General features: G+C 65.7%; 3 protein-coding genes across 3 annotated transcripts in view; 2 read left to right on the forward strand and 1 right to left on the reverse strand.

Moving 5' to 3' along the window:
* The window catches only part of SND1 (staphylococcal nuclease and tudor domain containing 1), a 229,721-nt gene that overhangs the window by 32,252 nt on the left and 181,472 nt on the right, over positions 1 to 15,997 (forward strand). The window lies entirely within an intron of this gene.
* Positions 562 to 2,211, forward strand: LOC121930327 (protein DENND6B-like). Its single transcript, XM_042466504.1, has 3 exons — positions 562 to 765; positions 1,357 to 1,431; positions 1,648 to 2,211. The coding sequence occupies exons 1-3, from the start codon at positions 640 to 642 to the stop codon at positions 1,768 to 1,770; spliced, it is 324 nt and encodes a 107-aa protein (XP_042322438.1). The 5' UTR covers positions 562 to 639; the 3' UTR covers positions 1,771 to 2,211.
* On the reverse strand, positions 3,891 to 9,970 carry GCC1 (GRIP and coiled-coil domain containing 1). The gene is made up of 5 exons (XM_042470861.1): positions 9,788 to 9,970; positions 8,996 to 9,391; positions 8,448 to 8,817; positions 6,259 to 8,406; positions 3,891 to 5,571 (listed from the first exon to the last, which is right to left on the reverse strand). Exons 1-5 carry the CDS (start codon positions 9,968 to 9,970, stop codon positions 4,217 to 4,219), a joined length of 4,452 nt encoding a protein of 1,483 aa, XP_042326795.1. The 3' UTR covers positions 3,891 to 4,216.

Below are 15,997 nucleotides of genomic sequence, written 5' to 3' on the forward strand. Positions count from 1 at the left end.
GCATCCCCAGCAGATGGTCATCTAGCCTCTACTTAAAGACCTCCAAGAAGGAGACTCCACTCCACTCCGAGGAAGGAGTGTGTTCCTCTGTCGAACAGCCCTTACTCTCAGGAAGTTCTTCCTAATGTTGAGCTGGAATCTCTTTTCCTGGAGCTTCCCTCCATGGCTCCATTGGGTCCCATTCTCTGGAGCAGCAGAAAACAAGCTTGCTCCCTCCTCAATATGACATCCTTTCACATATTTAAACAGGGCTATCATATCACCTCTTAACCTTCTCTTCTCCAGGCTAAACATCCCCAGCAGTTCCCTCAGTCGTTCCTCATAGGGCTCCATGGTTTCCAGACCTTTCACCATTTTAGTCACCCTCCTTTGGACACATGGCTCCAGTTTCTCAATGTCCTTTTTGAATTGTGGGGCCCAGAACTGGACACAATATTCCAGGTGGGGCCTGACCAGAGCAGAATACAGTGGCACTATTACTTCTCTTGTTCTAGACACTAGACTTATATTGATGCAGCTTAGGATCGCATTGGCCTTTTTAGCTGCCGCATCGCACTGTTGACTCATGTTTAACTTGTGGTCTACTTGGACTCCCAGATCCCTTTCACGTGTAGTTTCATTCAGCCTTGCCCGCTTCTGATGTGCTCTTTCCTCCCCCCCAGGCGATTCTTCCGGTCCCCCAACTTTGACAGCTGGTACCGCCAGAGGCACCGGGACATGATGCACAAGCTGGAGGCTCTGCACCTGGAGGCCATCAGTGAAACGGTGGGTGAGGGAGGAGTCAGGGCAACGTTCCATCCATGGTGGCAGCTTGAGCCTCATAGGAATGTCCTGGGGGGGGGGGTCACATCTATAGCCCTTAGGGTCAAGCTGCCCGTATGCTGTCCTCTTGGAGAGGTTCTGGCTGGCATCCTATTACTGCCTTTGTCTCTTTCGGAACAAGGTGCAGAGGGCCCAAAACTTCCCTCCCCTGGGAGCTGTCAAGCCCTGGGAAGGGGCAGCTCAGACGATGAAGGAGGAGCTGGTGTCCTGGCCCCTGAGGAAGGGGAAGTGAGGCGCACTGTGCTCCTCGTGGAACCTCCCTGGGCTGGGTGCTGGGGTTTCCGTGGGCCTCAAGCCTGTTTGCAGACAACACCAGCACACCAGACTTGCCACTTTTTAGAGTCAGGGTGGAGTCCATCTGTGTGCGTGCTCTGCAGCCAACGCTCTGGCTTGGAAAGAGGGTCCCTGGGCAGGATCAGAGCCAACCCTCTTTGGACAGAGGCTGGCCCCAATCTTAATTCCTCAGTGGCCACCCCAGCCTGGAAGACAAAAGCAGGACTCTTTTGGTCTCAAAACTGGCTGCTCTTTCTCCAGAACATCAAGGTCTGGATGAAGGACAAGTCGGAAGTGGAGCTAGTTGACCTGGTGCTGAAGCTCCGTGAAAAGCTGGTAGGTTGCCCCCTCTCATGGCAACAGCAGAGGAAGGGTTGGAGCCACTTGTCCCCCCAAGCAGCCCAGGCTGCCAGAAAGTTCTGCTGGGTCCCAAAGCAAGGCCTGGTGCTCCCTGCCCGTGTTTTGCTCCTCTAGAAGGTGCTCCAGTGCCAAAGCCCCGAACAGGTGCTGGCATTTTCATCCCTGTGACTCCCCACCTTCGTCTGTTTGCAGGGACGTGCCCGGCACCATCGGCTCCCTGTGAAGGAGGAGGCCCTGCGGCAGGTGGCCCAGTATGTCACCACCATTGTTGACTCACTGCCAGAGGACCTCCAGGCTGTCCTTTGTCACCAGTAAGCAGCCTGGACGGCCAAGCAGAGACTGGAAAGCCTTGGGGTTTGCTTGGTCCTTGGGACCCAGTGTCTTGGAGGTCCTGCTCTCCCCACAGTGACACTAGGCTCACAAGAGCAGAGGAGGGTTCAGCAGGATTGCCAGGATGCACACCCCATGGCAAGGGGGCCGGTCATCTCCACTGAGCTGAAGAAAGGAGGGCTCTGGTGGGGGGGCTGCACAGTCAGCAGTGGGGAGGAGGTCCACTCCTGTGCTGGAAGGCCTATGGATCTGTGGGGTGCGTGAATCTAGGGAAAAGCAGGGGTTGGGTGACAACAGCATTTGTTTCTGGAGACAGCTCTGTGTGTGTGTGTGTGTATATACACAGGTGTGCATAGGTACACCTGCTGATGTGCAGTGACAGTTCATATCCTCAAGAGAAAGCAGTAAAAGTTAATTTTGTAGGAAGCCTTTGCTGTTGATTGAGCTTCCTGGTCTTTTTGTTTGTTAACTGCCTCTTCCGGCGGCCACCTTTGTCAGACGCTCATTCATATGGAGGAGGAGCCCTGGTGGCACAGTGGTCAAATGCCTGTCCTGCAGACTCTCACTCAAAACCATAAGGTTGCGAGTTCAATACCAGCAAAAGGGTTCAAACTTGTCGCAGGCTTGCATTCTTCTGAGGAGTTTGCTAAAATGAGTACCCAGCTTGTTGGGGACAATTAGCTTACAGTTGTAAACCGCTTAGACGCTGCTAGTTCAGTATGAAGCAGTATATAAATGAACCTGCTTTTATATGGAGCCAGGCTGGGACAAGAGTGCATCACTCAGGCAGCCCAAGGGAGGTTGGTGGGCAGGGGGTGAGGAGCTGGGCCCTGCTCCCTGGTGGAGGGTGGGCATTCAGGGCTGACATACTCCTCTCCAGCAACCTGACCTTCACCTGGCCTGGGAGATCAGCCCTCCTCCTGTTCTCTACAGTGGCCCAGAGTGACACTCCTCCTGGCAGACCCCTTGCCACCTGATGTGGCCTGGAAGGGGGCTAGCTAGAAGGCACGCAGCCTGAGACTGTTGAGAGCAGGCCTCTTCTCCAAGGGAGTGCCACACACTTCCAGCTGGGCCCAAGAAGGTCGGAAGTGGAAACAGCAAGGGGGGCAAGAAGGGCTCTTCTCATGAAAGGAACCCTCACCGCCAGCACCCCTCTACAAAGGGCAACGGCAGGCACTGGGTGGCAGAGCCGAGTGGCCAGGAAGCCCAGCAGGGAGGAACAGGCAACCCCCACTTGCCCAATGAAGCTGACCAGGCAGCGGAAGCTGGGGTCCCCAAGTGGTTGCTCTGTCCCAGGCAATGCCCACCACAACGACCAAGCCCCCCCCCCAACCTGAGGAGAGGAGATTCTGCTCCATCCTGGTGTAGAGGCCCCCACTGAGGATTTAGTCTGGAGAACCCCCCCCCTTGCCTAAAGGAGGGAGGCCATGGCAGGAGCGTTGGGTTGCGGTTCTGTATTTCTGTGCCAATGTTCCATGGACTCCACTGAAAGGCCCCTCCCCACCCCCCAAAAAATCACACTGGCAGCCTGGGGGTGCAATGTCTCCTCCTTTGGCAGATAGTCAAGGGCACAACTGAGCCCTCATCCAATCAGGCTGGAAGAGACAGGCAGACCCACAATAGGAAACTGGGGGAGGAAGGGAGCATGCAGCATTCCTTTGGGACTGGGGCCGTGGGGCTCCACTTTGCAGCTTCTCTCCTGCCCTCTGGACTTGGACGCTGGGCCAGCTGAGACTCTGGCACCCTGCACCCACATTCACACACACCCCATGTGACAAGGTGGGGATGGTCGTTAGGACTGCCAGTCCCACCATCCCTCACCCTTGGGGCTGCTGGGTACTACAGCCCATCCCAAGGGGAATATCCAATTCTCCCCCACTCCTGCTCTCCTGGCCCCTGGCAATGCAGTGAAGGGTGAAATCCCTCTGGAGGCTGGGAGGGGCCCCTTGGGGTCAGCTGTACAGAGAGGGGCCCCAGCCCCTGCAGGTCCATACTAACAGACACTCCTCCAGTTTTCCTCCCAGCATTCCCCCCCCCTCCATCAGAGGATCCCTCTTCCTCCTCCCCTCTGGCAAAGAAGCACAGATGCCACCCCAGACAGCACAGAAAAGGCTCAACCAGCCAGTCATTTATTTGACATTCCCAGGCCCAGGAGAGCCCTGTTCCCTATTTGGCAAGAAATGGGATGAAACAAAACCAGAGCAAATCCGTGACTGAAAATCCCTGCCACCCCTCCACCCGCTCACTCCTCCCCTCTGGACCAAAGGCCTTTTCTTCCCAGCTGGCAGCGGCCAAAAGGCCAAAAAGCAGCTCCTTGAACACTGCCCCTTTCCCTGTGTCCCCTCCAAAGACTCTTCTTCTTGGCACACTAAGTGGGTGGGGGGGGGGCATGGGGCAGGCAGATGGCTCCTGATCCCTGCCTCGGGGCCCCTCATCTCTTCCCGGAGGGCCACCAGCTGTGTGCCCCGCTACCCCCTGCCTGGCTCAGGACAGCCTCTCTCTCCTCCGGGCTGAAGTGCAGGACAGTCAAGATGGCCCCCAGGGTCTGCTGCCGGCCCAGACCATCTGCCAACGTCAGGAAGCGGAAGAAGACGTTCTTCAGGTACTCCAGGTTGGCCCCCTCCCGGCCCTGGTCCCGGGTGCTCTTCTGCAGGCAGCTCCGCAGAGCCCCCACTTCCTCCCGGTGCTTCTCCTCCACAGCCAGCAGGCTCTCCCGCAGCCGCCGCAACTCCCCCTCCAGCCGCCGCTTCTCCTGCCTCAGGGCCGAGAGCTCCACCGACCGGCGGGCCAGCTGCTCCGTGTACAGCAGGAAGGGGGGCTCCCCGGGGCCTGAGAGCCGCAGCGCCTGTGTCAGACCCTCCAGGGAGCCCTCAGGGCCTGGAGAGGCGGTGGGTGGCAGCGGCCCTGGGGCCAGAGGCGGCGGCAAGGGGGGTTTGGGCCCCGGGGGGAGGCCAGTGTAGGGCCAGGCCAGGGCCCGCAGCCGGTCCAGCTCTTGATCCTTCTCGGCCAGGACGGCAAGGGCACGCTCCCGCTGCCGGCGCACCTCCTCTTCTAGCTGCAAGGCCTCCTCCCGGGAGTCCCGCCGGGCACGCTCCAGCTCCTCCCGGTGCCGCTGCTGGATCTGGGCTGCCTCCTGCCGCCAGCCCTCGGCCTCCTCCTGGTGCCGCTGGACAAGCTCCTCATGGGAGAGCCGCAGGGAGACGTAGTTCTCCCTCAGAGCCACCAGCTGCGCCTGTGCCTCCGCCAGCTCCCTGCCACCACTGCTGCCATCCTGGGCCACCGCCACTGGTCTGTTCTTCTGCTGCTGCTGTTCTTGCTTGTAGTGCTCAAACTCCTCCTTCAGACGCTTCAGCTCCCGCTGGTAGTAGGCAACTGAGACCTTCTCCCCATCAGCTGCCTCCTCCTCCTCCTCTTCCTTGGGAGCATCAGGCACCTCGCTCTTATGGGGGGAGGCCTCCCCCTCCCTCTCCCCTAGGTCCTGCTTGGTGGCTGCCCGGAGCAGCCCCCGCAGCTTCTCCATCCTGTCCTTGAGTACGTTAACATCCAGGCTGCTCTCCTCCAGGCCAACGTCCGGCAGGGGGCAGCGGCCAGAGGCGGCCAGGGCCAGCGTTTTGTTCTCCAGGTCCATCTGGGCCAGGCGCTCCCGCAGTCTCTGAATGGCTGCCTGGTCGCGCTGCTTGGCTTTCTCATAACTGCCCAGGAGCTCCGAGGCCTCCGAAATCTGTGCCTCCAGGTTGGCTGCTCGCTGCTCCTCCATGCTGATGCGCTCTTCAGCGTGAGCCGTCTGGGGGAAAAGACAGCGTGTGAGTGCACTAGAGAGGGGGCTCATGTGCTCTGGGACAGGAGAAGGGAGGAAGCACACAGGCCCACGTGGGGAAGAAGCCCCCTTCCAAGGCCAGCATTGTCGCTCAGACGGAGGCAGGCCTTATCTGCTGCTCTGCTAAAGAAGGTCAAGTCCCAATGCTTTTGGCTTTATTACTTTTTCCCAAACGAGGGATAAGACCCCGATCACTCTTACTTTCCAGCAATGAGGACCCATCTCCTTCTCTCCCAATGTGCGCCTCAGTGCTCCCTGACTAGGCCCATGGCTGCCCCACGGCCTGACACTGGCCATGCTGCCTAGAATCATAGAATGAATGCCCCAGGGCCTGAGAGCAGCCAGGCTGCCCAATGACCTGAGACTAGCCCTACTGTGCAATGGCCTGAGAGTAGCCAGTGCTGGTCTGAGACTAGCCAAGCTACCCCAGGGCCTGGGAATGGCCATGCTGCCTAGCATCGCTGAATGAATGACCCAGGGCCTGGGAATGACCCAGGGCCTGGGAATGGCCAGGCTGCCTAGCATCGCGGAATGAATGACCCAGGGCCTGGGAATGGCCAGGCTGCCTAGCATCGCTGAATGAATGACCCAGGGCCCGTCCATGCCCCGGCCCATGGCCCACCCGGCCCGGCCACCCGGTGCGTGCTTCTCTCACTTGCGCATCTCCTGCAGCAGCTGGGCCTGGAAGTGGCTGCGGAGGGCGTCCGCCTGGTCTTGCCAGCCCTGCACCTGGGGCTCCTCGGGGCGCCCGCTCTCCTGGCGCAGGGCCCGCAGCTGCCCCTCCAGCCCCTCGACCTGGCGTCCCAGGCGGCGGGCCAGGCGCTCGGCCTCTTGGGCCCGTTCCGCGTGGGAGGCCTCCCCGGCCAGGGCCCCCTCTGCCTCCTGGCGCAGGGCCCTCTCGTCCTGGAGCAGGCGCTGGAGCTCTTGCAGCATGAGGGCGTGGTGGCTCTGCTCCTGGGCGCGGTCCTGCTGCTGGGCCAGCAGGCGGGCCTTGGTCTGGGCCAGCTGCTCCCGGGCCTCCTGGGCCTCCCGCTGCAGCCGCTGCCGCTCCTCCTCCATCTCCTGCCGCAGCCGCCGCTTGTCCGCCTGGAAGGAGGCCTCGGCCCGGGACTTCTCCTGGGAGACGGTGGCCAGGGCGGCGGCCAGCGTGGACAGCCGGCCCTTCAGCCGCAGCAGGCGCCGCTCCGGATCCGGCTCCGGCTCCGCGGCCCCGCAGCCACCACCGGCCTCTTCCTCCTCCTCGGGCTCCCCGCCGGAGGGTCCGCCTGGGGGTCCGCCCGCGCCCCGGCCAGAGAGGGCCTGGAGGCTGGCCTCCAGGGCGCCCTTCTCCTGCAGGAGGCCCTTGTAGGCCCGCACCAGGTCCTTCAGCCGCGCCTGGTACTGCGCCAGCTGCGCCCGCTGCGCCTCCAGCGCCTCCAGCAGCTCCTTCCGGCTGGGGCCCCCGACGCCCAGGCTCGCCCCCAGCTTCTCCATGGCGAGCGAGGGGCCTCCCTCCAGACCCAGGGCCCCGCGGCAGAGCAGCCTGGCGCCGCCGCCCTCCTCCTCTTCCTTCCGGCGAGGCTGAGGCGCCTCTGCGCATGCCCAGACCACGGCGCATGCGCAGAAGGCAGAAGGCGGCGCGCGGACGGAGAGCCTAGACTCACTCGCTCTAGACCCACGCGCGGCGCCGACTTCCGGGTGCGCTCCGGGGAGAGAGGCAGCGCAGGGCCCATCATCCCCAGAAGAACCGACCGGCGGGAGGCAGGCAGGGGGCCAGCCCTCCGCGCTCCCCTGCTGGGCCTCCTCCTCCCTCCCTCCCTCCCTCCCTCCCGAGCAGCACCGGGAGGAAGGTCCGCGTTTGGGGCAAAGCCCCCGAGAGGGTCCTCCGGCGGAGGAAGGAAGGAAGGGCTGGGCCTCCGGGCAGCATCCGCCGTGGAGCCCGAAGGAGGAGCCGAGAGGCCGGGCTCCCTCCCTCGGCGCAGCGTCACAAAGGAGCCGCGCAGCCCGGGCCCCGCTCCCCTGCCTTCCTGCTGGGTCCCCGGCGGCGGCGGCGGCGGAGGCAGAGAGGATGGAGGTGGGGCTCTTGAGCTGGACGGGGGGCTTCCTGACGGCCGAGTGCTTCGGCGACGGCGTCTCGGTGCTGGGCAGCTCCCTGGGGCCCAAGCAGGTACCAAGCTCCTTCCGCTGGAGGCAGGAGGAGGCAGGAGGAGGAGGGCTCCCTCCGGGGCTCAAGCCCGTCTTCTGACGCCGGCCCGCCTTTGCCCCTTTAGACCTGGCGCCTGGAGACGGCGGCGGAGGCGGAGGCGGAGGGTCGGTGGACGGAGGTGTCTCTGCTGGGGCCTCGGGGCCGGAGGCTGGTGGCCGAGGCGGACGGGGCGGTGCGCTGCTGCGGGGCGGCGGCGGCGGAGGCGCGGGGGCTGTTCCTGCTGGAGGTCCAGGCCAGCGGCGCCTGGAGCCTGCGGGAGAAGGAGGAGGAGGGCGTCGGAGGCCGGGTCTCGGGCGGCGGGAGGTACCTGGAGTCGGACGGCGAGGACGTCTTCTGCGTCTCGCGGCGGCTCCGCGGCGCCTCGCAGCTCTGGATGCCGCGGCTGGCCGCCCACCCGCACGCCGCCCTCTTCCACCCGCAGCGCCGGCGCTTCGCCCGCGAGGACCCGGAGCTGGGCCGCGTCTGGGTCGACGCCCGCAGCCCCCGCGGACCCCACTGCGCCTTCCTCCTCCGGCGGGGCCCCGGACGCCCAGCCTCCGGCTGCCAGCTGGAGACGGCCGGGCGCCGCTTCCTGGGCGGCGGGGAGAGGCTGGCGGCGGGGCCCTCGGCCGAGACGGCGCTGCAGCTCAGCCTGAGGCCCGGCGGGAGGCTCTGCCTGGCCGACCGCCAGGGCCGCCTCTTCTACCCGCAGGGGCCCCGGGGGCTGCTCTGCCCGGGAGAGCAGCCTCGCCACGGCGAGGAGTGGTTCCTGCTCCGGCGCTGCCCGGCCTCCGTCAGCCTCGCCGCCCGCGACGGACGCTTCCTGGCCGTCCTCCGAGGCAAGGCCCCAGGGAAGGCAGGGAGGGAGGGAGCCGGGGGAGGGGGCCGGGGCTGCCCTCTGACCCGCCGCCGCCTCCTCCTCCTTCTCCTCCCCAAAGACTGCCAGGTCTACGCCGGCTCCAAGAAGGCCTCGCCGGCCGCCTCCTCCTTCCTCCTGGAGTTTGGCCCCGACGGGCGGACCGTGCAGCTGAGGGGCCCCCGCCGAAAGTACCTGGCCCAGGTGGGTCCCCCGGAGGGGCAGGAGGAAGCCCCTGGAAAGCGGAGCCCCTCCGAGGCAGATCCCGAAGGCAGGAGCTCAGCCGCCCTCAGCCCCTTGCTTCCTTCCTTCCTGGCAGAGAGCCCTGGGGACCGCGAGGGCCGACGGCCGCGTCCAGGAGCCCGAGACCCACTTCCAGCCGCTCTGGCTTGACGGGAAGGTCTTCCTGAGAGCCCCCGACGGACGCTTCCTGGGCACCGCGCCCCTCGGCCTCCTGGTGGCCAGAGCCCCCCGGCCAGGTCAGAGGAGGCAAGGCCAGGGAAGGGAAGCCCGACGGACGGGGAAGGGGCTCCTCCGGTGCCAGCAGGCCTCTGCCCTTCCTCTCTGCCCAGGACCCACCGAGGAGTTCGCCCTCCGCCTGGCCAACCGCTCCTTCCTGGTGCTCCGAGGCCGCCACGGATTCGTCGGCAGCAGCGGCAGCGGCAGCAACGGAGACCGCTCCGAGGAGGGCCTGCTCCTCCTCCTCCGCGGGGACCGCCTGGAGCCCGACTGCGTGGAGCTCCTGCCCCCCGGCCGCGGCGTGTACCACCTCCGCGGGAGGCCACCAGGAGCAGGGGGGGGGGGCGGTTAATGTAAGCGTCCTGGGGCTTCGGCTTTCGGTAAGGAAGGCATGCCAAAGCCAAGCCTAGTGGGGTCTGGCTTTCAAGGGGCAGAGAAGCCGAAACGGGCCTATGCTCCGCTGAGAAGGAGGCCAGGAGCTTTCATCCCTGAAAGGCTCCGAGGGTCTCACCCTCTTTCCAGAGGAAACCGAGGGAGGAGGAAGATGGGGAACCAGCAGAGAATGAATGCCTCTTAGCCCCCCCCCCCCAAGGGACAGGGATCTCAAGCCCAACGGACAGAGAGAGAGAGTTGGCATGCAGGAAATCCCTCTCTGTCTGTCTCTATTTAGGGCGGGGGAAAGAGTGCAAACCCTCCCAGCCCTGACCGGCCCAGAGAAAGGCCCCTGTTGCTGCCTGGCCCTCCGGGGCCTGACCCCTGCTCCCCCGTTTTTCTTTCCAGGCCGCGGGAAGGGCTTCTGGGCGCTGACCCCGGAGAGGACTCTCCATCCCTGGGGGAAGGTGGCTCTCAACTTCTGCCTGGAGATCCGGGGCCGGAACCTGATGGCCATCCTGGGCCCCAACGGAGGCTACCTGCGCGGGGACCGGGAGGGGCCCCTGGTGGCGGACCGAGAGGAGGCCTGCGGCGAGTGCCTCTGGGAGTTTTAGGGGGCTCTCTTTCCGGGCCCCCTTCCCCCGGACCCTCCCAAGGACCGCCGGTAAACCGCTTCCACGGACTGGGCCTCTGCTGTCTTCCTTGCCTTGGAGGCCTCTGGGCATGGGCAGGGGGCGCCCCACAAGTGCCTCGGGGGCGCAGGAAGAAGGGCCGCCAGGAAAAACGGAGGCAGGGAGGGGGCGGGCGAGGGGAGTGGCACACGTGGCAGCTCCCCAGGGACCCCCCCCCCCAGTGGGAGGCTGGGGGCGCCGGTGTCCCTGAGGAAGAAAGGAAGGAGGGCGCGGAGCCCTTTGCCGAGGCGGGATCGGATCGCGCCAGAAGTGGGACAGGGGGGGGGGTGCGGAGCCTCAGGAGAGGAACCCCCCCCCCAGGAAAGGATCCTGTCCCAAAGCCAGGTGTGGAGAGAGTGGCTCCGGCCAGAAGGCTTTCCCTCGGGTCCGCCTGGCAGTCCGGCCTCCCTCCCAACTCGGGCCTCCTAAGGAAAGCGGGCTGGAGCCCGAGGGTCCAAGGGGCCCCGGAGGCTTATGGGGCCCGTGGGGGCAGGGGAGGGTCTGGGGGGGGGGTCCGGAGGAAGCTCCGTCCAAGGCGGCCATCCAAGCCCCAAAGCCAGAGACGCCGCTCCCAAGTCGGCCTCCCGAGGGTCCTCGTCGCCGCTGGGGCCAAGGAGCGGAGCTCAAACAGCTGTCCCTCGTCGCTGCCTGGCAGAAGACGTTCCTGCCTGGCCCTTGGGGTCTCTGCCAACTGTCAGCGGCGCCTCCTCTGCCCACTTGGCTTGGCTTGGCTGTCTCCTTCCTCCCGGTGCCCTCGGAGGCCACTCTCCCCCGGCCGGGGCTTATCATGCCAGGCTCAGTGGGGAGCGTCCGGAGAAAGGAGGAGTGATGCGGGGAAAGGCAAAGCCTGGACGTGTTAGTTAGGAAGTAGCTCAGCCGAGAGAGGGAAGGGCTTCCCGAGGGGCTGAGGGAGAAGCAAGGAGGCAGCATCCCGTTCACAGGCGAGTAACTCTACTGAGGAGGGCCTTTGGGAGGCGCACCACCGGAGAAAGCAAAGCGAGGCGGAGGGAGTTTGGAGGGGGCTCCTTGGAGCGAAGGAAGGGAGACCTGGGGCCTCAGCGTCCCGGCCAGAGGCAGCCAGGGCAGGAGCCCATCCGGGGGAGACCCCCAGCCCCGCATGCTGGGGCTCGGCCGGGGGGCTCCAGGGCCGCCCCCACCGCCGCTTCGCTCTCCGGTTGCAGAACCAAACCTGGGGGAGGGAGAAGGGGTTCAGTCCCTGGAGGTGGGTCCTGGGCCCCATGGGACCCAGAGAGGGAGGCAGGGAGGAAGGGGCGGGCATCGCCAGTCTTCCCCCAAAAGACGAGCTCCCTCCCCGGACTCACCGCGACGGCGGCGCTGCGCAGCCCGGTATCCGAGGCCGCTCTGGAAGGCTGCAAAGGGAAGAAAGGGTCGGCGGTGGGGCCCTTGCTTTCCCAGCCCCTCCCCCGGGAGGAGGAGGAGGGCGGCGGAGAGGACCCCCCCCAAGAGCCCGCTGGGGAGGCTTCGCCTTGAGAAGACCCCCCCCCGAAGTGGGAATGGGGGTTCCGGGCCCTTCGTCTCCCTCTCCAGGCCCTGGGTTCCTGCGGGGGTCACTACTCACCCCCTCCCCAAAAGTTGCCTTAATAGCCTTCAAGCCCCTTCCGATTTAGGGAGAGCCCAAGGCTAGCCGAACTTCGGGAAGGGGATCTTCTTTGGCTGAGAGAGTGTGATCAGGGTTTCCCTCCGCCCAGAGGGGCCTCCAGAGCCCTAGTCCCAGGCTCTCTCTCTGCTCCGGCCTGTTGCCGTCCATCCACGCCGCCCCCAGAATCACGGGCCTCGGCGGTCCCCCGTTCCAGGCCCGGACCAATGCCACCGGGCAGCAGGCGCAAGGAAAGGCTGGCCCTCCGACCCTCCCTCCGGCCAAAAAGGGCCAGGACATCCCTCTCCGCCGGGTGCCCCAGGGGCCAAGGAGGGCCGGACTCCGCGCTCCGGACCCTCCGGCCATTGGAGGGGGGCCCTCTGCCTCGTCTGAGACCCACCTTCCTCCAAGGGAAGGAGGGGTGAGTGGCTCAAGAGAGGAGCCGGAGCCAGAGCCCAGCGCTGACCGCCCACCCTCCCGGCCCCTCGGGCGCTTCGGGGGGGGGGGGCAGTGGGGAGAGCGAGTGTCAGAACTCCAAAGCCAATTACTAATCAATATTCACATGCATCCACTCTAGTTACTGCTCATCTTGCTTAGCAATTGCTTTAGCTGTGGTTCTGCCTGCTTGTAATGGGGGGAAGGGGTGCTAGCTAGTACTTGGGAAGGATTGCGGTGATGGATTGGGATGTACTGTTTAATTAGGTCAGGTTGGCTTGACAGGCTGCTCTGGCCTGGGAAGCGAGAGGGAGGGGCTGTAGGACTACTGCCCACAGGAAAAGGAGGTGGGGGCTGAGCGCTTTTAACTTAGTGTTGGAGGCTTGGCCTGTTAGATTCTGCTGAAAAGTTTGTCTAGTCACATCTGCCTGTATTTCCAATAAAACTTCACTGCTTTCAAGCAAGTTGTTGTTGTGGATTTCTGGTGGAAGTTGCTGGGTCTTACAGCGCCCCTCTCGCCTTCCTTCCCTCCTTGCTTCCCGAGAGGCCTTTCTCTCCTGGTCCAGAGCAGAAGCGAAGGGAGGGAGGGAGGGCCGGGGCTGCTCTCCTGGGGCGGGGGCTTCCCTTTGAGCCTGGGAGGCCTGGGCCTCGGTTCAGCACCCTCCGGCTGGACAGCGGCCCGTCGGCTGGGCTCCGGCTCCTGCTCCGTCCGTCTCTCGAGCGCCCCGAGCGGCTCTTGGCGGAGGAGCCCAGCGAGGGAGGGAAGAAGGGAGCCGTCGGGGGGTAGGGGCTCCGGGGCAGGGCCGCCCTCCCCGCCCCGGAGGCTCCGAGGAGGCAGCGGCGGCGGGAGAAGGGTGATCCCGTCCCTCGTGGTCCTCCGGGGCTGGAAGGGCAAAGGGGCAGTGGGGGCTCCATGGAGGTTGGTGCCGGTGGGAGCCCATTCGGAGGAGCCCCATCTGCCTGCCCGGCTGCCCGTCCTCCGCCTCCGAAAGGGGTCTGTCTCGGAAAGCGCCCTCCTCCCGATGGTCCCGGGTGGGCCGCCCACGGAGGAGGAGGGGATGCCGCGCCGTCCCTCCGGGAAATCTTTGGCCAGCAAAGAACAGCCATCCGGCTGGGCGTCCTCCTTCCTCCCTCCGCCGTCCTCCGCCCCCTTCGGCCAAAGTATCCAGCCGTTGACCCTCAGCAGCTGCCCCCCCCCCGCTCTCCACCCAAGAAGGGGCGGCGTCGGTCGGAGTCCGCCGTCTGGAGCCCCTTGCTCTTGGGATCTAGCAACTTGGCATGCGGAGAGCTTCGAGTAATGCATGTCTATGGTAGTTTGTTGTTTACGCACAGCCCCTCCTGCATTTGCTGTTTACCCAAGAGCACACCTTTTGCCTGTTGCCCCTGAGAGAAGGAGCCACCCTCCTCTCTCCTTCTCGGGAGAAGATGCCTTCCTTGCCGGCTGAGAGAGAAGAAACCTTTCTACCCTCTACATAACCTACTCTTTCTTTCCTGCAACTGAAGCTGGAGCTGCGTCTTGCTTCTTACTCCATGCTTTGATGATTCCCTTTAACCCAGGGACTATTGGGGAGACCTGGGACCGGGAGATACAGTGGACCTCGTTCGGCTGCTGCTGCTGCTGCTGATATTCCTCCGTCTTCATCTGTCATTAACACGAGGGAGATTTTCAACCATGGCTCCCACTTTCCTGGGTTTCTAGCAGTTCTCAAGAACGGGATAATTCCAGCCATTGGACCTTCTCCATCAGCGGCGGCGGCGGAGGAGGCCCAGCTCAGGCCGGCCCTTGCAGGACCCCCTGCGGCCCTGGAGACCACCGAGGAGGGCCGCCCCTTGTCCTCCCAGCCCAGAAATCGGGGGCGGCTCGAGGGAGGGACCCGGGGGCTCCTTTCCCGCAGGGAGCCCCGGGGCATTGGCTCCAATGGCGCCCTTCGGAAAGTTCCCGCCTCCCCAGCGACCGGCTGGGAGGAAGCGGAGAGGCCGAGAAGCTCCCGGAGTCCCTTTGGCTCCGCTTCCTCCGGCTCCGGATGGACTCCCCTCCGACGGCGGCGGCGGCCAGGGCTCCTGGGTCCGGGGCGCTTCTGGCCTCTCGAGGGAGGAGCGGGGCGGCGGCTTCTTCCCTAGCCTTCCTCGGAGGGAGGGAGGGAGGGAGCCGGACCTTGGGCCCTGGCCCCTTGGCTGCCCCGACTAAGCGGGCCATGTCCCTGAATGCCTCCTCATTGGGGCAGAGGACGGCGTGGAGAAGAGCCACGGAGAGCAGCCTCAGCGGAGTCTGCCTTGCTCCCTGGGAGCATTCCGGGTTGTCTCTCCCGCTCGCCGTTGGCCTTGGGGCGTTGTGCCCAGCCCTCCCTCCCTCCCTCCCTCCCTGCCAAGCCCTCCTGGCTCGGAACAAACGCCTCCCAGGGACTGCTCTCCCCGGCCCTCGCAAACCCGGCGGCTCGAGCGCCGGTCCGCCTCCGCCGGAGCCTCCTGCTCCGGGCCCTTACTCCGTCTGGCGGCGCGGAGAGGACCCTTCCGCCGCCACAAGGCTGTCCTCCTCCCAGGCGTTCCCTCTTCTTGGAGCAGACCCTGGGACCAAGCCTAGGCCGAGGGGCCTTCTTTGTACCAACGGGGCCAGGAGCGGAGCAAGACCCGGCCCCAGCAGCCAAGGGAGCCCCTGACTGCTGCCGTCCGGGGTTTGTGTCGCCGTGCTCCCGGCCTCCAGGGCCTCCCAGGCGGGGGAGCCTCTCTGCCCCGGCCCTGTGCCGCTGCTCCCACAGGGTTCCAGCCAAGGGTTCCAGCCAAGGAGCCTCATGGCCGGAGGCGCCAGGCCTCTCCTTCCCGGCGGAGCAGCGCAGGAAGGGAGGGACCGACGACGGCGCCGAGAAGCCTAGTAGTCCCTCCCCTTCCGCGGGCGCCCCGCCCCTTCCCTTCAGCAGCCACGCCCACGGGCGGAGGGCGGGGCTCCCTGTCGGCCACGTGGGCGAGTGGGCCTCCGGGTCCCAGTGCGCAGGCGCGCCTCCTCCTTCCTCCCACATGGTCGAGCCGCTCTTTGCCGACGTGTCCTTCGGGCTGCCTGCCCCGGAAGTCCCGCCTCCGCCAGAACGACGTCGCGGTTTGAATACCCTCCATTCCCTCCATGGGCGCCGCTCGCCGCTCGGATTGGTCGGGCGGGAGCGCGGGGGGCGGGGCCCGGGGAGGCGCCCCCCCGGTTGGCTCCTGAGCCCGAGTGGGCGGGCCCCCGACACCTGCCGCGCGTGCGCAGTGCGGAGGGAGGGCGGGAGCTGTCCCAGGCTCCGCCCCTCTCCCTCCCTCCTTGCTTCCTCTCTTCCTCCGTTGTCTCTCGCTGAGAGAGAGGAGCCCCGAGCAGAGAGCCTCCGCCTCCCCGGTACCAGCATGGCCTCCTCCTCCGGCCCCGCCGCGCCCGCCTCCTCCTCCTCCTCCTCCTCCGGCCCCGCGCCGGCTCTCCAGCGAGGCATCGTCAAGATGGTAAGGGCGCCCCGGGGCATGTGCAGAGCGCCGCCGCCGCTCGCCCGCCCGCCCGGGGCCCTTCCTCCTCCGCCGGGGAGCCCCGGCCCAGGGCCCTCCGTGGCGACAGGTGTCCGGGAAGAGGAGGAGGCAGGCCAGGCTGCGGCCCTCGGTCTCCCGCGCTGGGCTCCTTGGCCTGGGCTGCAGGCGGAGGGCTGCGGGGGCCTAGGCCTCCTCGGGAGGAGCCTCCCCGGGTCCGCCATAGGGGCTCTCGGGGAGACCCTCCTCCCGCTGCCCCGCGGAGTTATGTGGCAGCAGCCGCCAGGCGGACAGCGGCGCCCCTGCTCCCTCCCCCGGCAGAGGCTGGCCAAGCGCCTGGCAGCGAGGGGCATGGAGC

The sequence above is a fragment of the Sceloporus undulatus genome, chromosome 5, assembly GCF_019175285.1.
Source record: "Sceloporus undulatus isolate JIND9_A2432 ecotype Alabama chromosome 5, SceUnd_v1.1, whole genome shotgun sequence".
Classification (NCBI taxonomy): Eukaryota; Metazoa; Chordata; class Lepidosauria; order Squamata; family Phrynosomatidae; genus Sceloporus; species Sceloporus undulatus.